The sequence below is a fragment of the Habropoda laboriosa genome, unplaced genomic scaffold (genome assembly GCF_001263275.1).
Source record: "Habropoda laboriosa isolate 0110345459 unplaced genomic scaffold, ASM126327v1 scaffold107, whole genome shotgun sequence".
Lineage (NCBI taxonomy): Eukaryota > Metazoa > Arthropoda > Insecta > Hymenoptera > Apidae > Habropoda > Habropoda laboriosa.
The window spans coordinates 2,643,910-2,671,047 of record NW_017100249.1 but is presented as its reverse complement, the minus strand read 5'-3'; the positions used below and the strand labels follow the sequence as shown (position 1 = coordinate 2,671,047).

The 27,138-nt window shown below is 43.6% G+C and overlaps 1 protein-coding gene across 2 annotated transcripts in view; it reads right to left on the bottom strand.

Annotated features, from left to right (window-relative positions):
* LOC108572175 (diacylglycerol O-acyltransferase 1) overlaps positions 1-27,138 on the bottom strand; it is a 116,861-nt gene that overhangs the window by 11,657 nt on the left and 78,066 nt on the right. The window contains exons 7-10 of one of the 2 annotated variants that reach the window (XM_017934373.1): positions 18,396-18,403; positions 16,882-17,027; positions 14,451-14,559; positions 2,329-2,373 (exon numbers count right to left, since the gene is read on the bottom strand). In XM_017934373.1, coding sequence (XP_017789862.1) covers positions 2,329-2,373; positions 14,451-14,559; positions 16,882-17,027; positions 18,396-18,403 — 308 coding nt within the window. Of the gene's footprint in view, positions 1-2,328; positions 2,374-14,450; positions 14,560-16,881; positions 17,057-18,395; positions 18,404-27,138 lie in introns of both variants that reach the window. The other variant, XM_017934372.1, reaches the window with a different exon arrangement.

Genomic DNA, 27,138 nt, shown 5'->3' with positions numbered 1-27,138 from the left:
CCAACTGGAAAAGCCATTTTTCTGATTACCCTTCCATTAATGTGACCCTCAGCCCTCGTTTCGGTACAATGGCTTCTCGCGAAAGGGGAGAGGAGGAGAAGGTTGGAGTGAGGAAAAACAACGTACCACGGTATTACATTATACAGAATTAATCTAATGGTTTTTATCGCTGATGATGGACGTTGTTCCTTTGATACGGCTGTTTCACGCATCGCGGGACCCATTACAACATACGCTAGCACCCGTGTACGCTGTTATCGCTGTAAACTCCAAGTGAAAATTTTAATTAACGCATTGAAAGCAGATAGTGGCAAAGTGAGAGGGTATATCGAGCCGTGGCTTTAATGGTATCCGCAAATGTTACGTGTCAAATTATGAGGCTGTGTTTTCCGAGTTTACGTCGACGGTTATGGGATAACGTGGTTATTTCCCGCTCGAAATCCGATAAAATTCACACACACACACACACTGCGCGCAACACCAAAGCTAGGCAAGCCCTTTGTGTACCAACTACGCCCGCGAGAAATCGTCCGATCCGAACAGATTTTCACGCTACCGGAGCGTTTCACGCTTCGCAAACACGTCGTACAATCGACTCTATCTCGAGAGGAATAACGTCCGTGGAATTAAGACGAGAAGAAACGGTGTTTCAGACAAAGAGAGAGAGAGAGAGAGAGAAACGGCGACGTCCAAATATCACCCCTCGAACATCTCGGTCGCGTCTCTCCCTTGAAGAATCAGTCAGGGAATACGAAGTTCGTAAGAGAATTATACGTGTATATACACCGTTAGCTGCTCCAATGTTCCCTTCCACTTCCGGAATCGACGAACCGACTCTCCCTCCGGAGGGAGGGAAGAGAGCGTCGCCTCCGGTTCACTCGACGGAGGAAAGAATATCTTATTACGATAATGTGGGGGAGGGCGAAGAATCTCTTCCCTTTAGGAACAGGGCTGGCTCGATTATCAATGGCGGCGGCAGCCAACAAAACACACGCCGCGTTAACCGGTGAAAACTCTGCTACACGCGGAGAAGTCTACGACTTCCGCGTGGGTTATAATTCACGCCTGAAGACCTGGTCCCGGTACACCGAGGCGAGCGAGGAAAGTTGAATCATGAATTCGTAGGAAAGTTTCGATAGATGGTGAGAGAGTAAGAGTAAGAGAGAGGGTGAGGATGCATTGAAACGCTCGTAGCCGAGCCACGTTCCGCCAAGACGAAAACTAAAGCGTTCACCGTGTCTATCCACGTGGCGGAGAGAGAGAGAGAGAGTGAGAGAGAAGGGGTAGGATTCGCAACGACGCGGTATTAAGCGGCGCACTTATCGACGACACGCCGCGACGTTGAAGATCGAACGACGACGACGCCTAGCGTAGGACCGAATTCGCGAACACAACGAAAAGGAGATTGAATTCGCAAATATTGCTCCGGGGCTTTCCGCCTAAGAGGTCTTCCAACGATTCATAGGGGGGAGGAGAGCCGGGTTCGATGGAGAACACGGGTGCAAGGATGTTACCGTGTGTGTGTGTGTGTAGAAAGTGCGAGATGAGAACGGGAAACGTTCGTTCGAGAAAGGTTTAGTAATTCCGATGAGAACGTGGCTCTCGATGTTTGCAAAGGAGTGTGTTGAAAAGTTCAATATAAATTAGCCTCGAGTCTATTCTTTTTAGACCTGGCAGATTCGTTGATTCCTCGGTGTTTACAACCCCAAGTTGCACGGATGCTGAGGAAATTTACAAGTATCGCCGACTTTCGTGAAACTCACGTATGGTGTGGTTCGCGAAAAAATATTTTACACGTGTTTCTTTTTATTGGTTGATTTTCATTTTAAAGGGGTGCAGAGTGTCCTCGAAGATAGGGCACCAAAACGTGTTTGGTCCAGTATCTCGAAAACTGTTGGAGATAGAGAAACGGTTGAAAGTTGAGATTATGTGTTTCTCCGTGACAAATTCACCTGTGTAATTAATTTTCAGAAAAATCCATTTGTTTAAACAATACATTAAAAATTCGTACTTTTCATCCAAAATATTAATCCATTTTGCGACTGATAGTCGGACGAATGCCAGAAAGACTAATCGACGAAGTAACAAATTCTCCGCACGATCTGATCAATTTTTCAATACCATAGTTTTACGTCGACGCGAACGAAACCTGGAGAAAAGAACGCTCCAACCCGTTGTCTCCAAGCGAAACTAAATTACCCCTCGGTACAGCACCGAGAAACCCGAATTATGGCAGATTTAATCTGAGTTTAATAAGTTGAATAGTCTAGTACTTCCGGTCGACAGCGTTCGTCTGCTCTGCTTCCGATCGTATTGGATTATACTCACGGCTAGTTTCAGCAACCGCTCGGAGGCCTTCGCCACGTCCATGTTCTGAAATATAAAACAAGGTTCGATTATTAATTCGAAGAAAGCCACATAAGCGGTAAATACGATTGAAATTGGGAAGTTGTAGGAGCCAGGCGAGGTGGACGGGGAGGAGGAGATCCATTGAAACAAGGGGTGCAAAACGAAAGTTCCTAATTGGACTGAAACCTGCGGAATATGTAGCGTGGATTCGGCAGTTCGCGCGGAAATTTTTGCACAATGATTACGACCGAACACAGAGAGGGTGGCGTGTAATTAAAACATCGAAATAATTAACGGTGCTGACGGTTCTTGTAAGTTCACCGATGTAAGCGCAATCGTTGGAAAGTTGGTAAACGTTGGAGGAAATCGTTCAACCGAATTCACATTCGCTCGAATATCGAAACGGAGAGAATGTTCCTTATGACCGCGGGAGAAATCTGAACCACCCATCTCGAAACGTGGTTCACCGTTCGTGTAATAATTATTATTACTTTTTTCGGGGGGAGTGAAATATAGTTCGTCTGTTTTATTTCACGAGGGGAGTAAAAAATTGGCGCGTATTTATTTGACAAACATAGGAGAAACCATATAGACGCATTGGCGCGGCTATTATTATTTATATTTATTCGCAGCGGTATAAATAATCGAAATTGTCACGCTTCCCGTTCTATCTGTAGCCAGTAGCGATGAAAATATAGTGCATTTTTCTCCGCGAGACGAAGCATCGTGCGCTAAGCCATTGTAATTGAGGGTAATAAAGAGGGACGTTACATCTAAAAAGCCCTGAAATACGTTTTACCCATCGCCATTGTACCGTACACACGAGTCTGTTTCTGCCAAACAGATTACAAATCATTCCTCCCGTCTAATAGAAAGTTCGCAGCGTCGTTGCTGTTCTCGTTCGATGAAAAACGGAGAAAAGAACAAAAGAGCTTCGATAATTCTACTTGAAATTGAAAAAGAAAACCGTCCGTTTATTTTACGGGGCGGAGAAGAATTCACGTTTCGCGAAGGGTAATGCAAATGACTAAAACAGCAATTGATAAACCGAATGGAGAGTACCCAAGTTCCACGGATTAACAGCGTTTGGTAACTGGGCGCGATGAGTGCTTGCGGTCGCTCGAAAGTATCCTCTTATTCCCCCATGCTCGAAAACGTCGAAGGAGCTTTCCAGCAATAGAACTGATATTTCGTGCGGTGTACTAATTGAATACAGGGGAAGGAAACCACCCCTCTGGCGTTCCGCTTAAGTGGCGGTTGTCGAGGTCTCTCCGAATGGCACAACACGAGAACCCACGGTGCTTATATACCCGGGCTTACAAATAAATACCTAAAGAGCCTCCTGTCGATTTCAACACGCCATTTCTACGTGCACACACGTATACACCTTCGTGTATGCTCACACAGGTGAACTACGTCACGCGTACACTGGCCTGTTCATAAACGCGAGGACACCAATTATGCTCGCACGGAAATTATTGCACGGTTTAAATTACATCTTTACGGTAAGAACAAATAAGAAAAATACCCTGAACGTGTATGTGTATGTAACTCAGTATTTCGCGAGTGAAGGGAAAAATTGATGGTACAATTTTACGAGGTTCTCGTTATTTCGAGTATTTGAGGGGGGGAATAGAGAGAGGAAGGTAAAGTATTTGGGAAAATACGGAATTAAGCGTGCAACGGGAAATGTATATGCATAATTCGATTTCGCTTCGGAGACAGCAATTTCGCGGACGTTCCGCAGATTAAAACGAAACTATGTATAATTATACGCATCCTGGGATTTGTAATTACAGTGGTTGATGCATGTTCGTTATAAACCTGAAGTATAATATTCTAATTTGTGGTGACCCGCGCGCGTGTTGGTTTCAAGTTCGAACTCCGGCATGGCCGTGACATTTGAATCGATGTTTAGAAACTATTGTTTCGCGCCGACGAATAAAAGTTCCCTGGAGTACGGGTAATTGGGTTTCGGCTAGAAAATACCGGAATGCCCGTCTGCTTGTTTCCACCTATAAATTCACTCTGCAGATGAAAAATCAGAGAATTAAGCATCACGGCGGAATCGTTTAACCGCGAACGTTCACGATTTTCCACGGAGTTTAATACTTAATGCGCGAAACAATTACTTCGTTGAATGGCTCGTATACGCGACGGTATGCGCGATAAACGAAATAACCGGTAATCGTGGCTGATATGGAAATAAAATGAAGCAGGTTTTTATTCATCGGCGAGGTATCAAGTTGGAAAAAAATTGTTGCCGCTGTTGCACGCGAAAATGTACACCGAACGAGCAACGAAAATTCCAAGGATCCTCCAAACATTTCCCCTTTGCAAAAATGAAAAATACATTTCGAAAAATTACACGTAAACTTCGATTTCGGTGAATTCTAGATGGTACTAAATTAACGAGTCAGGAAAAAAATTATATTTCCTTGAAATCGTAAAATTGGATAATCGAAATGAAGATGAAGAAAAAGTTAAAGGAAAACTATTACAAATATATCCTAGCAAGGCCTCACGTCGACAGTTGTGACAATTTTAAATAGTATTAAATTAACGAGTGAAAAAAAAATTAAATTTTATTGAAATCATAAAACTGGACAATCGAAATGAAAAGAAAAAAGTGACAAAAACTGTTGTAGGTATATTCTAGCAAGTCCTCGAGGTCAGCAATCGTGTCGATTCTAAACAGTACCAAATTAATGAGTAAAAAAAAAAATTACACTTCGTTGAAATCATAAAATAGGATAATCGGAACGAAGATAAAGAAGAATACAAAAGAGAAAGGTAAAAAAAAGAACTGTTGCAAGTACATTCCAGCAAGTCCTCGCGCTTTAAACAACCCCTTTTTAACCCAACTCCGTGGACGCAACAGGACGCCTCGTTCCTTGCTACAATTAATTACCACGGTGTAAATCTTCATGCTAGCATCACTCCATCGAGACTTCTTTCCCCTCAGAAACATCCCCGCAGGACCTAGTACAGAGAATCCTCTCTGAAACTCACCCCTTCTACAAAAAAAAAAGAAGGAGAAACCCCAGCATGAAAGACTCGAACGCAAAAAAATTGCGTCCACGTTCGACATTGGCCGATCTGAGGAAACCGAAAAAAAGAAAAAGGACTTGTTGAACCAGTCCGAAAACCCGCGGTATCTCGAACGATCGCGTTCCCATTTCCAGTTGAAAGGGTGCTTGGTTGGCTCGAGAGATTTCGCGAATGGATGGCGGGGCTTGAATCGCGTTCGCCGTACGACGGAGTAAGAAGGGGAAAGTGGAGAGGCGTTCGAAGTGAAAATAAAAGCAGGTTGCATCCGTGGATTCTCTGTGTCTCTCTGGCCCGTTTAAACCAGCTCACGTACACACCAAGAAGGGAGGAAGAGGAGAGGGTTGACACACGCGGCGAACTATCGAGCTCATTCTTTCGGTCTTTCGCTCGACGCCCTCAACGTTTCTCGGTCGCGAGCATGTGGATCGATCGTCTCTAGCCGGATCAAAGGCCAGAAACCTCCGCTGGAGAAGCCTTAGCGGGGTACAAAGGGTTATAATAAGCCGTCTCAGGCGAAAACGCGAACAGTCTCGAGGCTCTCTATGGAGCAGAGTCGTAACTCGAGACCCACTAGTGCACGTTGTCTACGCCACTGAAACTGAATACTGTGTTCCCGCTAACCTCCCCCTTACTTTCTTTCACAGCGCGACGAATTCTTCTTACAGTTCTGCGAGCGCAACTATAAGCACCTCGCCAACCGCTCTCCTCCTCTTCTGTCGACGATGGAACAGGAAAATGGTGAAGAGAGAGAGAGGGAAAAAGAAACTAAGAGATGCAAAAAGAGGGCATGAGAAACGGCTGGAAGAAGCCGTTCGTTCGTTCGTAGCTGGCGCAAGCTAGGACAGCTCCTGGGATGGAAGAGCTCGCCTCGCGCTATCGTTTCCTTCTTTCGACATCGTTTCAATTAGCGGCCGGAGATTTACGACTTTGCATCCACGAACACCTTCTTGTCGCGCTGCCGCGAGTATTCTCGAGATACTGGCAATTCACTCGGCCTCGAATTGAATTCCAAGCGAGGCTGACAATGGCGCGGCAACTAGGGGAACCTCGAGGTATATGTATATACAGTGGTACGTGTAGAAGCAAGTTTGTATGTGTGTGTGTGTGTGTGTTATATCTTTCCCTTCATCTCGTTCCGTCACTCGCGGCAGAAAAATTAGGGGTAATTTCGAGAGGAGGGTCGCGGCACATCTGATGTTGGCCCGAGCAAACGATGTGGAAAAGCCTCCACCCTTCTCTCTGCCTCTTATTTTTCGTCGAATCAATTCTCCCAGCTCTTGTCATTTATTAAACGTCATAACCGACGCAACGGTGCCTTTCAACGATGATGCGCAGCCAGGCCAAAGATCGACAGGGGTAGATTCGTTTTCGAGTAACCGTGAAACTACGTCTGTAATTGAATTCCCATCAGCGGTATAATAGAAAGTAATAGTTCTTATTTCATCTGTCAGATTCTTCTTCTTCTTCGCGCTACTTTCTATCCGCCGTGGAAGAAAAAAGGAAGAAACTAGCAGGATTGGGGAAGAAGAAATTAAGGTACTCGAGGTAGTAAGTATACGTTTTCCTCGAGTTCTCCAATCGACAAGTTTAGTTACAGTTCGATACTTCCACAAGGCGGTGGGGTTACCCACCCACCCTGATACCGCCTCGATGTCCGTTGTGAAAGGAATATTCATGGAAGTCCGTTAACGATCGAGCGAACAGGGCCTCAATTTCCGGCGTTCGAGATCAGGAAACAGCGTCGAGTCGACAAAATAGGATAGAACGCGGGCTGCTGCTTCAAGGCCGAGAAATTATCAGGCGAATACTACCTTTTCCATTCGTAATAATCTCAGCTGTCAGCCGGGTACCAGAGAGGAAGAGTATCGACTTTTCAGCCAACCGACGACAAGGTGAAATATTTTTACCTGTCCTATCTCCAACATCGACCTCTCCTTCATCTTCGCCTCCGATGAAACTGGACAAATATCCGGGCACACCACCATCCTACACGTTTCTTTTTCCGTCGAACCGAGTGTTCACCTGGAAGCACTCTCAAGGCCGACAAGAGGTGAAAGAAGAGGAGTGAGAGGGAAAAAGAAAGAAGTATCGGATGAAAATAAAAACATCGCTAGAAAGCCACCGATAGAAAAGTCGGACACGATTCTTTTTTCTTCTTCTTCTTCTCTCGCTAGACTGCTCGTTGACCTGTGTGCATTCACGGTCTCTGAAGAAGATTCCGTACAATGGCGAGAGGAGAGAAAAAAAAGAGAAGAAGGGGTGGAAGAAGAGCGGTCTCTGAAGAAGATTCCGTACAATGGCGAGAGGAGAGAAAAAAAAGAGAAGAAGGGGTGGAGGAAGAGAGAGAGAGAGGTGGAGAGAGAGTTTACGAGCATTCACGATGGGAAATCGATACGATATTTCATCCGTTTCGCCGTCAACGGCTTCGAAGGTGCGAGCAGCCAAGTTGCAGAGGCTGCACCCACCAACCTCACCCTACCCTCGCTCTCTTCCTACACCCTCTAGCACCCTTGAAAATCCTTTAAACGTTCATCCCTTTAAGGAGTAGCACGTCGTCGAGCCGATAAGCCGACGCTCGATGCGACCCCGCCGTCACCTTTCGATCGGTCGATTGCCCTACAGTGTGAAGTCATCCGTGCGGTGGAACGCGCCCCGTGAAAGATAGGCGAAACGTACTACCGGCCATTTGCATTTCACCGGCGGGAGAAAATTTTCCACGATCTATAATCGGAATTAGTATCGCCTTTCTCTCAGACGGTGTCTGATTAAACAACGCGGTTACGCGTGCAACTTACCGGGAGGAATCTTGGAAAGTTCGTCCGGGTTCGAGATTGGATTGTTGCTGCGATTGACAGCACGAAGATGAAGTGCTTTTCAAGCATTTTTTTTAAGAGAAAAGTATCGGAGGTAATTAAGATAAATTATACCGCTAGCAAGTATTTCATATTGCGGAACAAGCGAGTATTAACATCGAATTGAAACGACAATTTTTCCAGTATCAATTTTTAATTTTAAATTAAACAGGTATTGCTCAATTCTCCCCCTCTTAAGTTTCACCCCGTGAAACTGAAAACTCAGATACAAAAAAAGATCGCATAAATGAATAATTTCGGTAATATGCAAATTCAGAAAAACGATATTAATTTTACGATGACAGACTAATCCCCTAAAACCTGCTCCTTAAGCACGTAATAGACTGGTTAAAATAATAGGATCATTCACTTGTACGACTTTGTCCTCTATACCATAAAAGCTCCAGCAATCTGTACAAGCTACATTCCCAGGAAAAAAAAAAAAAAGAAAAGCAAACCAGCTGTCTGCAGACACAACTACCTCGATACACGTCAAACACACCGTACACGAGTATCAAAGAAATCCAGCAAATAAATTCCCGCTGATAATCCAACTTCTCGAAAACTATCCCCTTTGAAAAGTGAACGAGCAGCAGACGGAATCGATAAGTCGATGGCTCGACGACAGGGCCGTACACAGGCAAGCAGTGGAATCCGTCGGAAGACAGCAGGTCTCGTTAACGCCTAAACGGCGGGTAAATTAATTAACAAACAACGCTAGCCACGCGCGCGAATAAAGTGGCGATTACGTCTGATTAAGTGGCAGGGTGGGCGAGCAATGAATGCAGTACGACGCGTGCACGCGCGATACAACGTCGATAGGCCGGCGACGGCGGCAGTGTCGGCGTCGTGATGCTATCCAAGTGGTAATTAATTGAAATAAAATTCACGTCGTATTCGTATATACGATAACGGCGGAGCCATCGCGAAGGAAAACGAGCTCGGTTTAGACGCGTTAGCACCTATACGAGCGGGAACTTTATTAATGAAAGCCTGTTCCGGTGGCCGCTCTCGTGTTAATTAATGATAACAAGTTCGTCGATGCCGCTGATAGCTGTAACGCGGCAAGTTTAACTTCGGCCTCGATACCCGGTTACTCTCTTTTACAATCTCAATTCACCAGGTCTCTCGCTCTCTCGTCAACGACTCCGTAAAAGAGAGAAGAAGCAGATGATAAATTTGCATTATTAATTAAACAAGAAGTCTCTCCTTTGACGAAGCTTCTTGCCAATTAAAAAAAAAAAAAAACGACACTGCGAGCACCAATGTGTATATACCACTTAGCTTTTCCTTCTCTGATTAAAAATACACAATCGAACAGAAATTTTGCAGAAATTTCCGAGTTAATAGAGGACACGTATTCGATGCTTGTTTTACTTTTACTTCTTTTTTTTTCTCGCGGAATCGAGAATAAAGTGGAAGAATGATTGATTGCGATTTTTAAAAAATAGCGAAACGCAGGGGCGAGAATAAGAGGACCTCAAGATGGATAGGTTTAATGGAAGAAACTAGAAAAGCGTGCAGACAGTTTCTTATAAAGGGTGACTCGACAGAATTTCAGGCGAAATCTAAGTTAGAGCGAAAGCCTTCGGGGAGGTAGCCTCCAACTACCAACTTTGGTACAGTAACACACAGAAATTGCATCTAAATGTAAGCTGAAATTAATACAGTTTCGCGTGAAACGAATCTAAAAGAACGACGTTAATAAACGAACCGAACGTTCCTATAATTTTTGCATTATTTCTTAACCAGGTAGCTTGGAGTATAGTTCAATCTATTCACGAATAATGTTTCCCTTGGTTCCACGAATGCTGGAACCAAGCCCTAAATGGAGGCGCGCCCCTAAACAACTAGAACCGGACATTCGGTACCGTGCAACTTGGCAACAACAAGAGGCAACCCTTCGAACCAAGACAACCAGCTAGAGAGAACTTGCGCATCCACGATTAGATAGTTCCCGCCACTTTCTCATCCCCCAGGTGCTTTTCGAGCTGTTCCCTTCCCAGCTGCTAGCCAGCCGATTATTAAGCGTTTCCATAGCGTCGAATCGTGCAGATCGACGTAAGTGGCGGCAGTTCCAACGTTCTGGAAGAGATTTCGCGTCGATCGGCGAACAGACAGACGGGTCCTCTCCTACTGTACACGATTTTCAACCGAGGACAAATTGCTCCGGTAAATCGTTCGAGATTCCCTTCAGCTGCAAGATTCGACGTCGTAATAGCTGGCTGACTTTGACAATTTCTAAACTGGATCGGTTGGAACTTTCGAAAATTCTACCTTGTCAATGTTAATTGTGTATTTTGATCGAATAAAATTGTGTTTGGTCAACAATTCATCGGTGTCTTTATTCAGAATCCTGTTTCCTTCAGGAATTTCAATTTTCACCCGTTCGAAACCCATTAACGTTCATTTTTGGAAAGTGTTGAATTTTCAATTTAATCCTGTTAACATTTAATTTCGACTAATTACCTAAAAGACTTCAATTCTGACTTTCACTAATTAACTGAGAAATAACGAAGATATATTTGTAAAAATAGTTTGGTAATATTCTCGAATAATGGGCCGATTAATTCAATTTCTACTACTTAACTATCGCATACTTGACCAAGTATCGAGCAAGAGAGAGGGAGAGACAGAAGAATGTTCGCGCGACCATCGGATCATCCAGATATTGTCTCGATTCCAATTTTTTTCCCCGAGTTATACAGAGAAATGGTGGATCACTGATATCGATCGGACGCAAAGTAATTACCGTGCAAGGTGCACGAGAGTTAATTCCAGGGTGGCAAGCTTTTTCTCTATCCATTTCCACGTCGTCCGCCTCGTCATTTTCTCTATCTTCGATCGCACGCTGCTTCCACCCGCCCCCTTTTTCTACGTTTTCTCTCGCCTCTCTCTCACCTTGCCAGCTCTGGCTGCCTTTCTGGCGGACAAATTGGATTCGATAATTGCGAATCACGATGGCAGAGCCGACAGTCACGTCGCTGATCGGCCGGCCAACTGGCAGGGGAAAATGTCTCCGTCTTTCGATCTACTTCGCGATGGTCTATCACTGTCGCGAGAACCTCGACACACCGGCACCGGTTACAACGAGAAGAAATCGATTCTCGTTGGATATTGCTCTCGGTCTACTGTAGGCCCGCCAATGAATCGCGTGCATCCGCGGCCAATTGATAACTACACCACCCCCTCCGTTACTCGTCGCATTGTAATTACGCCTCGAGAGCCCACCCAGCCCTACTCGACTTTTGCTTTTACAACGCGACCACGGCACGCCCAACAGCAAAAGTCTGCCTAGTCATTCGTTACCGTCGACCGTGTTCCATGGTCGCGCGGTACAGAAAACAGCACGCTAAGGAGGAGCCGATGTTTTTGTAATTTTAGCAGGCGAGATATTATCGTACTGTCATATTTTGCATTTTTCTAATCAGATATCGCGAGGTAAATTCGCGAGGTAATAGGAAATTTATGTATATTACACACATTTTGTTGCTTTTTTCTTTCTACCGATACTCTGCATGGGTGGTTTCCTCGCGAACGCAATATTTCCGCTATAAAAATGCAACTGGTTCGAAAATTCACATTTCACAATTTCCAGCAAACAGACGGATATAAACAACGATATTTCGAAATGAAATATTCGATGAAATGTGTCATCAACGATGACACGGGGTCTTTAATAATGGAATTGAAGAGAATAGAGATTGTGCATTGCCTGACCCAACACGGTTATTTCTACTGCTTCCCATTGTCGTTTCTTAACGACATTTCGCGTGAATTACCGACTCCAATTTTTCGATATCGAAATTCATCAAAGCCGCACGAACTCTCGTCAATTTTCCGCGGTGCCTATTTGACAATTCTACCAGAGCTTTCTTTATTATTCATAAATCAAGTAATGGAAGTAAATTTCCAATGGAATATTCGACGGAAAATGTCACGAAATAATGCACGGAATTTTTAAACCGCGCTAAAGGGAACAGAGCTTAGCCCCGGACTGTGAATTGTCCCACGTCTGACCAGTCACTGTCTATTACTACTGAATCCTATTGACGACATTCCCCGGGCGCTATCGAAATCCTGATCTCTCCGTCGGACGAGAGATGGGGTGAAAAAGAAAAGGGATAAACAAAAAATCTGTACTCGTGACGGTCCATTGAAAAACAAAGGGATCACCCGAAAATTTCCAGCTTCTCACAATGGCGGCACGGTGCACAGATAGCGAGCGACTACATTACACGGCCATCTATGGATATAGGTGGTAAACCGCGGATGTCCGCCGCGGATCAGCCGTGGTTAAAACTGTCCGCGTAAAAGGATCCATTTAAATCCACCAAGCTGGGGCGAACACGCGCGGGAAATTTCTGCCACCGGTGCACGCTGACAGCGGGACTATTCATCCGCTCGTTAACGAACAATCAAAACCGCACCGTGGTTGGATTTTTTCAATTAATGTCACAGGATTAAATGAATAAACGTCAGATTGTTAATTATCCCCGGAACTTATCCACCCGTGAAATGAACTGGAACGTCTGCGATTTTCACCGCCTGACCAAAGAGGTTGAAGGAAGAGCAAAAAGAAAAGGGGGGGAAAAGGACGAAAGGACAAATTAAAATGCAGGGTACGAAAGAAAAAAAAAATCGGTGAAATATCGCGACAGCGTCAGCGCCTGCGTTATTCGCGAGGTTTCCTGTCTCCGCCGCAATTGCCACCTACCGCCACGCTAATTTCACGTGCACGCGAAATTGCCAGCGACTCATTACGCGCACGAGATCACCGTTGTCTTTATCGCCGTGGTCGTCGCCTCGTGTCCGGCAAATACAGCGCGGAAAAATAATTTCCCCGACGTGTACAAGTGCTAACTCGCCGAGTAAGTTTACCGCGATACGTGTAGAAACGGTGTAAATTTCTTTCGAAAACTCTCACTCCGGGACGATATCATTCGATTCTACGAACGACCTGTAAATAACGGTTGTACAAACGAGAGCAAGAGACCCTCTGTTCGAGTCGATAACGAATAACCAGGCAACAAGTAAATCGACCTATCAACGGGAATGAACGAGCTTAATTGCGAGCTCGCGATCTCAGGTCTCAACCGAACCCACTCCTTCTTCCTCCTCTCTATCCTCGACAAATTCCCAAACCGAAAATATACACTTCGTAATTATGAAAAGACCGTCTGAATTAACGGAAAGCAAGGATCGTTCTTCAGTGTCCTGTTCCTATCGTTCATCCTCCGAGCCTGTTATTTCCCCCTCCTCGCTCCTAGATAGCAGTCATTGTGTTACGCGGAATAATAAAAGATACAATCGTGGGAAAACGGTGTATTCTCCAAGTTGCATTCCGTCCAAATTGTCCAGCCAGCTTATCCGCAATATTTACCGCTCTCCTCTCTCTCTAGCCTGATTACAGCTGTATGTCGCGATACCACACGTGGAATCTCGTGGCGTAGATCCTCGTGAAAAACCTACCTACTCTGCCGGCTATGTTTCCTAATAAATGATCCCTGTCCTGTCAAATATAAGCAGAAAAAGGGGACGAAGAGGTCGGTTAACAGCCAGACGAGATAAAAACTGATGGCTCGTCAGGACCGTTATTGTGCGGCGTGCGTAGAAACACATCATTACCAAGGGGTGCATGAGGATTTTCCACAGCAGGAGAAGGGAGAGACAAGAGAGAGAGAGAGAGAGTGGGAAACATGTTGGGGTTGGTTGGCCATATATTTGTGCGTATCGTAGCTAGCAGTCGGGGAATTACGAGAAAGATTGATCGTACCTATTTGCCGAAACCAAATTACACTTCTGTTCACCAGCTCTCTCTATCTTAGAAGCCATTTTCCTTCCCACCTAGACTTATTTATGACCGGTGCTATAAATAATTAACCGGTTCCTTAATAACGTACAACGGATACACGCCGATATATATCGGACGATAGATTATTCTTTATTTTTCGTAGGGTCGGGGAATAGAAGGGATAAACGAGTGATGCATGGCGTCGCGATACCTGCAACCTACAATGTATCTATACCGTTCGACGTTCACGAAACAACGGATAGGAAAAAGGGCGGAAAATTGTTTTCTATGATGTACGGTTTCGAGAGGCTCTCTGCTTACGAGGCGTAATGAGATTTTTCTCATCGTTCGGTTGTGCTTGGGGATTTCACAGGCTCCGTAGGAAGAGTAAATGAAACACTTACGCTGAACGGTACCAGGGAGTTCTTCACCGACGGGATCATCCATTGTTGGAACAGCGACATCATCACTTGGCAGCCGACCACCACCTCAATGATTCGTTTAATCAGAAATCTGCGCAGATGAATGAAACGTTCCTTCGAGTTACGCGATTACACACAGAAAATTCTCGTTAAAATGGCAAAAATAGACGCGAGCTTGGCGAACGCTTGTTTGCAAGTTGTCATTTTCTGGGGCAAGTGTTCGAGAATCGCCGAATGTTCACTTCATTATTCACGAGGACTTTGTATTTTCTTTTAAACGAGTATACGTAAATTAGAAATTTCATTTTTATGAAAAAAATGACTCCTACGAAAATGTTTATTTACTTCTTTACTTAAGTACTCGAGAACCACCAAGTACCTTATTTTCATAATTATTCAGGAGGACTTCGTATTAATTAGAAATTTCATTTTTATCAAAAGAATAGCTGCTAAGAAAATCGTCCTATGGTCAATATTATCAGTGCGCAAGGGAGTTTAACGAACACTTATTTACTTGTTCAATGAATTATTTACGAGGACTTCGTATTTTTCAAAAATGAGTATATGTAAATTAGAAATTGAATTTTTACGAAAAGAACGACTGCTAAGAGAACCATTCTACGGTTAATATTATCATTGCACAACAGCCAACATACAAATTTCCATTTTACAAATCTCAGTTGCCACTGCCTGCGGCAACAACACACAAACTATACAAGTGATACAACCAGACAAGTGATTCGAGCGTTCGCAGCCCGACATCCCGGTTTTTCAGCATCTCGCATTTAACATAGATGAGTGGAATGAAAATTTCGTGGCTGGTTTAAATTTACCCATTCTTCGTCACAAAGCAGCCCAGAGTTTCTAGTTCTGCGAAAACATGACCCACTTGCAGGCGCATGTTAGTCAAATAGAGTCGCGACTGCATCTTCTTAGCCTACGTCACTACCGTGCAAATAATACATTAGCCGCGTCGACTAAACATTTTTCTTACCCTTCGAGTGAGAGAGAGAGAGGGTAGGAGGTACGGTGAAAAATCGGAAAATCCGAGTCCTGAAGGGAATCACGCGATATGACGTTGCAATTCGTCCCGGGGACTTTCGTGGGCCAACACAACTGCCGGTGGCAAGAAATGTCGGCCAGCCAGACTCCACTTTTTCCATGCACTCTCTCTCTCTCTCTCTCTCCGTCCAGCTCTGTATGAATCGTTGAAATACGTCCGTGCAGACGGGGAGAGGAAAGTGTTCCACGAAAATCTCCGGGATTCCGGATACAATCGGAAGTACGAGGCCGGAAGCAACGGAAAGGAATACATCACCTTGGCCCCGGAGTCCATCCAAACCTAGACTCCTCTCTCTATTTTCTCTCAACAATAGCCCACTTAAATCTAATTTCACGAACACTCCTCTGCTCGCCAACTTTGCCTTCTTCTCCGCTCCTCTCCTCACTTGCCCTCTCTCCGTTCCTCCGTTCGGTAGAGGAGAAGCGTCGAAGAAGGGAAACTTTTTCGCGAAGTGGTTGTTCGCGTACGAGCTGGGTTGTTGGTACGTAGGTATAAAAATGTGTGCATTCGCGGAGATTAGAACTGAAACGAAGTTTGGATGGTGTACGATTGTCTTGTTGAGTGCGCACTTGGAGACTCTCGAACACTTTGATAACTTAATTTAACGCCGGTTTTATGGTTATTGATATTGACTCTAGGGTGGAATTGGCTCCTTTTCGAAAGTGGCGGAAGTTCATTCGCGACAGAACGAGTTACTTCAGAGACAGATGTCTTCTTTTTGCTTTTAAGTCAGGAGAGTAGAAATGGGAAAATATTTACAGTTCTTCAAGTTAGACTCTTCTTAGACATTTTATAATTTCTTTTTATATGAAAAGAATAGACGATATATAATGAAAAGTGTCCTTAAAAAAGTACTAAAGAGGAGGGAAACTCAGGTCTAAACATTCTCTCCGATCTTTTTTACAAGAAACTGAAGCAACGTGTTTAAACAGAATGTCAAAACGCTTAAAATATAGACTTACACCACTTTCGGAAAGTTCACTTATCTAAGAAATAAAATTTGCCGTAAGAATAACAATATCACTTCCTCCAAGATATAAGAACAGAGATTGAGGAACGTATTGCAGAATCGTATACCAAAGGACGTAATATCAGACCATTTTATGCTAGATATTTTGGAACGTATATTCCAGCAAGGTAGAAATTCAAGCGTCAATAAAGATTCTAAAATGTACCTCAATTTCTCGCGCCATTATTTTAAAAATCCCCTCGGAGAATTTTATTCCGGGAAAATCAGAAAAATATCCGGGGGAGGGAAAAAACGAGAGAGAGAGAGAGAGAGAGAAAAAAGATTTACACATCTATCGAAGGGGGAGAGAAAAAAGAAGAGTCGGGGTTATTGGTGTTTACCTTTTGCGAATTCTTTGTGATCGAGGGAAATTCAGTTCGTAGCAGAGGGTAGGCGCCAGGACGTAGTAGTAAAGATCAGAGAGACTCAAGTTGTCCGGATATTGCACCAAGGCCGTGCCGTCTACGTTTTGCTCCGAGTCGTTGACCTGCTTGCCGTTCTGCTTCTCCGTGGATACTGCAACAACGAATCGTATCCGCGTTAGGCCAGAGGGAGAAAAAACAAATTACAGCAATGAATCACATGCCACGGCTGGCGAGCAACAGGAATTTCACGAAACCTTGGACGGACGTTCCTGGGGTTCCGTGGCCAAAGAAATAAAAAAAAAAAAAGAAAGCAAAACAAGGGGGCAAACAAAAATTGAAGAAACAACCGAAAAAAAAAGGAAAAAAGTGAAAGGAACGACGAAGAGGAGGGTTTGATGAAAAGGTACCGGGGAAGTTACTTACTTCGCTCGAGAATCATTCTGAACCTCCCCTAGGACCAACGAGGACCGTGTAGTTTAATCTTCTAGGAAAAACTGGCAAGTATTTAAACTTCGATCCCTCGTGCAATGGAAGTTCAGATTGATATGATAATTATTATTGTTCCTTGTTGGGGAATTTTAATATCGCTCTAACTTGTCGCTGATGTTAAAGTGGAAGGTGGGTTTCATCGAGGGTGTTGAAGATTTATACATTGCTAAATGATTAGGGTGATCTACTGCTTTTTATAGTATCATTCAGGAGGAATGAAATTTCCTACTCTAATATCTTTAGATCGTTCGATTTTATTTTATTCGTTATACAGGGATTTTTATTATTTTTTAGAAGTTTATTAGAGATTTCTTAGACCTCTATCTTAGATCTCTTAGATTTCTAACATCTCCTGAATCTCTTGAATCTCATAGAGATCTGTTCAACTGCAATTGGTCGACACGGTAATTAAACTTTCGATTATTTCACGCTAAAAATTTCTCAACCAAACTTTAAAGTGTCACTTCCACTTTCTATCGGCACCCTTAATCTACACCTTCTTACAATTAACCCTCTATGGGCCGAATATTTTTCTTGAGTGTAAAAGAATTTATGTAACGTAAAATTAGGAAATATCGACCTATAAATAGAGAATAACAGTGAATTCAGCAGTTTCGACAATTTTATCATAACGAATACATGTGTAACGTTGAAGTAACAACGGTTATCAAGAAAGTTACTGGTTAATAAGGAGACACTGTACAACAAGACGTTTATACCATTTTGTGGAAGGAAGTTCAATTATTTAATAAAATATCGATATATTAGTATGTGACTTGAAAGTTACACGGGCCCATAGAGGGTTAAATAAGAGTATAGTAACACTTGAAGACTCTCACACCAAATCAGTCGTTCCTCACAACAATATCGAAAACTCGACAAATTACTCGGCCATAAGTCATCCATCAAAACTGGTACTTCCTCAACTCATTTCCGCTACATGAAATTATACCAGAGACGGTACATCAGTATTCGCTACGAGTTAACAACTGGTCGACAACGACACCCACTACCACCACCAAATTTCACCCATCTAGATGGAAAGTTTTCGTCGGTCGAAACGAGACCGATTCTCATCTACGCGCCTAATCCGCAGCCAGCACGAATAGCTAACTGATAGAATCCCCTCATTTATCCAAATCCGACGGATAATCCAATCTGGAATTCAAATAAGCTCAGTTGCACGCCGGCTGTTACCAGAAGTGAGCCAGAGAGAGAGAGAGAGGACAATTGTGGAACAGGCCGATCAGAGAGATTCTACGGTCGACTCGTCGCGACACGCTCGACGTCCAAGCTGTTTGCGAGCGGCGGAAATCGACGTTGCACCGCGAGCACCGTCGTCTCGACGACGGACGTTCGAACGACGCCTGGCGACGTTCCATGGGCCGCACGAGCCCTCTCGAGTAATAAGTGCCGAAGAATTCGTCCAAATTAAATTCCTTCTGCCTCTTTTTCGTTCGTTCGTCCCGCCTCTCCGCTTCCCATACCTCCACCTTCCTCCACTCTCTGTCTCACCTCTTCAACGCACCAAGAGTCTCGTGGCTGCTGCTTCATTTATTCTCTGTCGTGTATATTTTTTCCTTCTTTATTTTCCCCGGCTGGTTGCTCGGTATTCAATACCATGGAGCGCGGAATTTCCTGTTTCGTCGCCGCGTTGTTTGAGTTAATACGGTGCCCCGCGCGATGATCAAGCGGCGACAAGCTGCGAGATATCGCGGGTATTCCACGGGAGCAATGCAGCTCGCTGAGACGCGACAGGAATTTTCAATACGCTCACCACAACTGCGATTACCACTTTGCCGGCGGAGCGATCCTTTGATCGATTTGTCAATTACTGTTTTAACGAGGCGTGCGAAACACACGCACAGGGTGCGTCGATAAAAATTACCAGAGGTACTGAAATAGGAGAGGAATTTTTCGAACGGTAATTATGGTTGCAGCGATATTTTTTGCGAATTTCTTTATTTGCATAGTATTTACGGTGGTAATTTTTATTGGTTCACCCTGCATATAGGGTTTATCTATCTTCTGCACCCAACAAAAATTTCTCCGCTATTTCATGCAATACGGTGTATTATTTTTGATGGAATTACTCGATTCTGAGCACCCTTCCCAAAGAATTTCTGTCCTTCTCGAGAATCCAAGGTCCTCTGCATTTTTTTATTTCACAAGACCTGATTCTCTGTGGTCCTTCATATCGGAGAGACGTGAAAAATATTTTTCCCAAAATACAAGGGACATCTTGAACTATCAAAACAGCACTGAAGATAATTTAACTACAACAGACAAACAGACCACCCTGTGCATTATTCGCGGTGTTGTTAAATATTGAAATTATGTAAATCGAATGGAAACAGTCGTGCAGTGCTTTGGTCCGAATATAAGGGGGATCGTTCGATAGCTTTGCTAACCAATATCGAAGGTAATAACCGGAAAGAATCGAAAAGTGTCGTTTTACGAAAATCGAAAAAACTTTCGAAAACTTTCCGCAATTTATTCCGTCCGATAACCAGGCTACTACTATTCCCCGCTTTTTGTTCTCTAATTACCATACCGAATCAACCTGCCGCAATAATTCGTCGGAGAAAACAACACCTATATCGGCAAGTAAACGAACGAAAATGTTCAACCAACCTACTACCTTTTCCCCAATTTTGAAAGCGTACGTCAGGCTAATGAATCACGAGAACGTTCCCGAGGATCCAGCTGAAAACACCTTCAGTTTATCGGGCAAATAAATTTCTAGAATTAGATCTCCATGTCGTCGGGAAATTGTGGCCAACTGGTATCGAGACAGCCGGGGTCTGTTAGGCTCGGTTCGCACTGTTCCAGGAAATTTACGAGTCCGCCGGATTGCCTTGTCGAAGATTGCAGCCAATCCTATCGGTCGGAAAGCCTCGTCTCTTGTACCGTTCAAGCTTAATTTGTGAGATTTCTCGTTCGCTTTGCGATCCTTCCCCTTTTGTCGTTCCACACGATCACGCGTTCGCTACTCCATCTTTCTCACGTGTCGCTTCTTTTTCTCTCTCTCTCTCTCTTTCACGTCGTCTTAGAACTCGCTATAACGCGCTGAATATTTTCCAGCGGAAGCTTCTCCCCGGGGACGAATTCGGAAGATCAAAATAATAGACAAAGTTCGTTCGTTCCGCCGGACCAAACGAGCATTTGCATGTATTTCAACGAGCCCCATGTTTTTTAACGAGACGCTTTTCTATTAGATTCCGCAGTTCGTTCAGGTGACACGGAATTCTCGTAATCGCAGGAAGATAGGTTCGAACGATAAAAAAATTAACATTAACAGCAAACTAGAATATTAGAGAAATATGTGGGAATATTTGAAACGGAGAATATCAACCCTATCTCCATTTCTGCCTCAAGTCTAAAATAAACTTGACACTCTGCCAGATTCGCTCCCGGACCAAACACCGAAAAGATTAAAAGGAAGTACCAACTCTAACTCAATAATAACTGAACTTCCTTCAAAAGCGAACACCCGACGAACCGAATACTGCGAAAATAAATAAAAATTATCATATTGGATAAAGAAAATGCGAAAAGGACGAGGTTACTTCTTCCGTGTAAGTTCTTGTTGCAACAAGGGAAGAAACACTCGGTGCATGAATCGAGTTGCCAAGGCACAAAGGAGAAATTACGCGTGTCCCTAAGGCGGTGCTGGAGAGATTGGAAAAAATAGGAATTACTTGCACGAACGAAAGCTTCCTCTCGATCCCGTCGCATCCCCCGTAGAAACTACCCTCGTCAGGTGGGGCGTGAACTTGTCGGGTTCCTGGCTCTTGCGAGTGCTGCGAAGCTCGTGATACCGGCACGTAAGAAGATTTCAGACGCGTAGGTGCTTCCGCGAGCCCGCTGCATGAAAGGTTGGACGTCAACGGAGTAATAAATTAGAGGGAAATTCGTCCGACAGTGGCATTAGACGACTCTCTCTCTCTATCCTCCCCCCGCGGATCGTGATTTATGACACCGCGTTTAACGTTGCGTGAGTATTTAAAACCGTAAATAATGGAAATTTGTAGGAGATTGCTGTATAAATCTGTCAAGTCTATCGTGAAATAAATTGTAAAAAGAGGAAGAGTGTATAAAGAGGGGAAATATTTGAAAAATTTGAACGCCATAGAAAATATTTCTAACGTAATTCTTTTTTTGTGGAAAATTCGAACTATATTTCAAGGGAAAATTTCAAGGGGATAGATTTTGAAAATATTTCTGAAATATCGACTAACTTTTTTTGGGGGAAATTCGAGCTACATTGGGAGATACAATTATCGAAACATTATGATTATTCATAGATCAATATCGGGAAACATATCTGCACACACAATCGTTCCTGCTATTTCAGATTATTATCGTTAATCCTAATGACCAGGGTTTTAGCATATTTTAATAAACGAATGACCAGAATTTAGAGAGCTGTAACGTCGATATAATAGAACAAAATGTCTCGTATGCATCGATAATTAATTCCGTATCCGGCGTGTTCTTCATTAAGCAGAAACAAAGGATTATCGTTAACGAGAACAAGACTCCCATATTACCGTTCAATTTTTCCATCTACAATACGAGATCATTCCACCGTTCGGAACTCTCCGTTCCCAACGAATCATCCCTTCAGAAAATAATTACTAAAATTATTCGTACGTTCAAATAAATCACCACTTTTCAACTAATTTATTTTCTAACCAACATTTATCCACCCGGAATTTCCATACTTTCAAATTCCACCACCCCTCAGACATTCTACGAAAATCAATTATGCTAACAAAATCAAAAAAACCGAACATAAAATAGACAGGAATATTAATTCAACTACCTGTCAACAAGCAGAGAACCATCACGCTATCGCATCCTGAACCTCTGGAAAATTGATACCCTCTCTAAATCACCCTAAGCTTCATACATTATTAAACACACCCCACTCCAACAACTCCAAAAAAAAAAAATTCCTCCCAAACAACGACCACAGTGGACACCCATAGTCGGTGAGCTTAGCAATGGAAAAAAATGAGAGGAGCTTCCTGAAGACGTTCAAGCAGGATCTCATTGATACCAAAACGGCAAGCCTTCGGGCAGGTGCGGACACGTAAATAAACTCTCGGGCAATGATACCAAAACGGCAGAGTGGCACGCGAGAGCAGAGCTGCTCGTTGGTTTCTACCTTATTTTCACCTGTGTGGCCGATGGAACCGTTTCGAAAGGACTTTCTCTCCCTAAGAGAGACATTAGAGGAGAGATTGGTTATCTAAAGTAACACACCGCGGCCGTGTCGAAGTAAGGGCGTCGAACTCGATTGGAGCGGGATCGATCGATCGGGAGGCGGGAAAACGGCGAAAAGCTTGCGTGAAAATCGCGTACAGAAGTCAACGTCATTATACGACGCAATAATACAGCGCAGACCGACCCGACGAGCCAGAGGGGGCACACACAGGACGAAAATTACACGACACGCGGTGCAGAGAGAGGATTATATACGCGTTCGTGGCAAGCGCGGCTAGGGAAACGAGCGCTCGATCTCCCACCTCCCCCTCTTTCGAATCGATCAGCTTGGATCGATCCAACTCACGTGTGTGTGTGTGTGTGTGTGTGTGCAGCATGCAACCGAGGCGTCCCATCGAATTTCGATAATCATATTAGCCCGCGGCACTTTTTATACTTCCCTTCGTGTTATTATACGTGATCGAAGAGTGGCATTGGTCAGACGTGGAATTAACAGTCATCTAATTACTCTTGGTCAGTGCTGCCCTTGTGTTCTCGCCTGTCTGAGCAGTGCTCCGATGTATCGAGACACGCGTTACGCTCGTATGGACAATAATGTGTGATTTAAATTGCGTTTCTTTGGTAATTTTAACGTACCAAGTTCCACGAAAATAGAAGTTGCTGAATTAAAATAGTTGACGCCTTTTGGATTTCCGATAACACTCGGCGGGTAGTTTTAAAAATTGCTTTTTCGAGATCAGTCTAAGGATTTTCCTTTGTCCCCGGAATGGTTCGAAAAGTGCACGCTTTTAATGAACTCTTCAGTTTTAAAAGCGGGAAATAAGTGACACAGAGCGGAGTCAAGCGAGTATGATGAATGGGGAATAAAAGTGACTGCTTTTCGCTTAAAAATTGGAACTGTAATTTCAATGAGTCTCGTTTGAAAAATCGCGGAGGTGAAGAAAATTCGAATATAAAATCTGGCGGTAAGTTTTGAAAGGAGTAACCTTTCGACGTTGACTGAAGTTAGGCTCGCGAGTTACGAAACTTCCGTGAAACCTTGTATTTTCTCGTTGCACTACGAGATTTTAAATTGATTCACTTTTTTAAGCTTTGTTCACATTCGACGAGTGCTTTTATACTTGCGAAAGTGAATGTAGGGACGAATTAGTGTCGTTTTCGGCGTCTCTGTTGCACAGGGATATAAGATCGCAGCGGATTTAACGAATGAAGGTGATGTAAGGCTAACGAGAAAACGTCAGACAGCTGTGGTGTAATGAGCGAGCTTCGCTGTTGTTACACCTAACTTTCAAAGTAAACTATACCAGACTAACAAGTTAAGTTACTGGGTATTATTATACTAAATATGGCTATAACTTTTGTCGCGGGACACTTTGCGGGGCAATCAATGAACGCGTAAACTACACATCCGATAAAACTAGCTAAAAAAAAAAAAATCAAAGGAAACGTGAAAACACTTGAACGGTAAAAATTGAAAATTAAAAATAAACGAACTCACGTAATTTCGACAAAATTTCAAACATTTACTCTAAAAATTCAGATGCATTTTTTACGACTGCATTTTTCAACATGTTCAAAGTCAACGTAAAAAGTTAGAGACTGCAGACGAAGAACTTAATTGCACAGTGAAATTTTACACCCAAATTAGAAGCTTGCTTTGTTAAAACGAGCCCGCGAGTTGGTGCGAAAAATACCGCGGAGATGTGAAATTTGATATTTAATGTAATCCAACGTCTGTTCCATCTCTATACGAAATATGCAATTACGCGTTCCCTATAGCGGGGAATGGAAAAGTGATAGAGTTAAGCTCGGTCAAACGTTTTAACGACTCCATTATCCGGAGGCAAACTTAACGTTCGACCATTCCTCAACATCTGTTCCACGGACTTCCGGTAAAGGTATCAGCTCCGCGATGCACCATTCACATGCATCCGCCATTATGTCTTCCTCCTACATTATCTTGGCATTGATTAACGAGCCTCGACCGTGAACAAGAACTCAGGAAACGCGGAGGGAGAACGCGACGACGAAATGGACTCGAATCGAATTTGCGAACAGTAACAACAGCCGTGTGTCTGTCGATACAGCGTGTCGTCGAAATGTTTCCAACAACCCGTTAATTAAGCCGAGCCTGAAAACAGCACGCAAGATTCCCGCTACTACTTTCCGTAATATTCGGAAATTTCACTCGGAATAAGTAACAATAGAAGTACAAATAGTGAATATCGCGTTTACCATTGGGAAAGGTAGAGAAGGTAGAATTCGAAATCTCTTCGTTTACCGAACAACTGCTGCACCAATTGAGAACCATCTGGGTCGCAAAAAGGAAGAAAAAAAAGAGAAAAAATATTCCTTCGTTGCAGGTATTGCTTTCCATAAAGATCGAGAACGATAGCGGAGCTCGAAGAAGAAAGAATATCATTTGCAAAGAACCGAACGATCCTCGTTAAGTATCGAGAAACGCGGAAGGAGAAATTTCTACAGTCGATAACAACACGAACAGAGAAACTAACAAACGCGTGAATCTGTAGAGAGAGAGAGAGGTCTAGAAAGGCGAGTAATTTTCTTCGATTGATTTTTCTCCAAGTGGCCTTCTACAGCCACTCTCGAGGCCTCTTTAAGGCGGCTCTACGGGACCGGAAGTGTTGTATAACAGATTTCCACTGCACGAAAGAGGGCCATAACGCGTCAGAATGATACACGAGGTCCTTGCAGCACCACATTTCTCCAGCTTGGAGAAAGACAGGGTGAAAGGCGAAAGGGAGAACGTGACGGTGTGTAAGAGGGAAAGGAAAGGGTTAATATTCCATGCGGTGAGTTTATTGGGGAAAGGTCGCTCGTATAATTTGACTTTGCCGGGCCTGAATAATCGATATACCACCACACACCGGCTGCCAATACCCGGAAACAGAGGCGAGGCTGATCGAGAGTTTAAATTGGGTGGAAATTATTCGCCTCTTCCACCGCGACCCTCCCTCTCTCTCTCTCTCTCTCTCTGTACACTGACAGTCTGGGGTGTGCACACGAGTCGTGGCCAGCCACGACACTGTATATGCACCTTCAGAAGCGAACAAATACCTCGGACACAGGGAACTGGATTACCGGCTCAAAAGACGTGTGTACATGGCCGACAACTATACACGCGTGTCAGAGTTTGGGCGCATCACGCGAATAGCTGCAGTCTATTTTCTCTACCGTCTTCGTGGATAAATTCATTATGAAGTACGCTGTTTCCGGGGGAATTTGAATTAGAGCGAAATTGAAAATGGTTGCAGTAGAAGCAACTACGAATTCGGGACGTAAGATGTGATATTTTCTCCAGAAATCTGGCAACTTCTATGCACCGAAGAGTACGGGTCATCTTTGACTGAGAATGTGATACACTGAAATTATGATATGAAAAATTGGACAGTTTTTAAGTATCAACTTAATCCGGAGCTTGAGATAAAAGCTCAGAGCTTAAACGACAAGGAATATTTCAAAAGTTTAATTAACTCAAGAGGTCTAGACTATTTAAAGAAATTTAATGCGTGCAAATAATTGTTTTTTTCTGTCATTTTTTCGTGTTTACTGGAAAATTGATGCAACGTTGAATAAATAATACTTGTCCAGTTTCCTTGAACGTTTTCTCATCTTGAATGTCCTATCCACCCTCTTTATTCACTGTGCCAAAGTTTTGTCTACGTTTGTACTTCTTCCGTACTCTCTGTACAATTTTTCAACGCCGTATACATCCAGCTACCTCCTTCTCTGTACGTGTGCAAGATAATCAGAGGAAGGCTACAAGTTTTTGAAAGCTTTTTCCGCACCACACGCATGACTTCTCTCCCGAGTAACGTAATCTAGACAACAAGACTCCCAAATTACCCTCGCTCAAGTTAATTGCAGCTTATAAAGATCTTCATTCTAATGTACTGCACACTTCGCGCAAAAACAACCAACCGGAAGAAAAAACAGAAAAAAAAATACCAAGCAGTCGTCTCCTATCCACAAACGAAATCTCCTCCACCTACGTCGTCCGTCTTATCTTTCATTTCGCTTGTCACCGGTGGTAATCTTACACTTACCAAGGAGGAGGAAAAATGAACTCGGTGGTTCTACTCACTTTACCATCGCGGCTAACACAGTTACCGGTGTAACCTCGATTGTCCACGAAACACACACGTACCCGTAAATGAATCATCGTAGTAAGCAACAAACAACTAAAAAATTCCTCTCACTGCATGTCCCTTTAATTAATTTTGTTTACGATAGAAACGAAGCTCGGTTCAACCGCGGAGAGAAGCGTGTGCACACACACACGCGCGGAGGATCCCCAACTCTGACCAGCCGTGGAAAAAATATCGTAACAAGCATTTTCGTTCGCGCGTCACAGAAGCGGTCGACCAAAAATACGCGTACACACACACACAGAGCGTTGGTGGTCGGCCATTTTTTTTTTTCAGCGTACACGCGCAAAATTAGTGTTGCGCGAGAGCACGGAACGATGTAAAAGGAAATGCGTAATAGTTG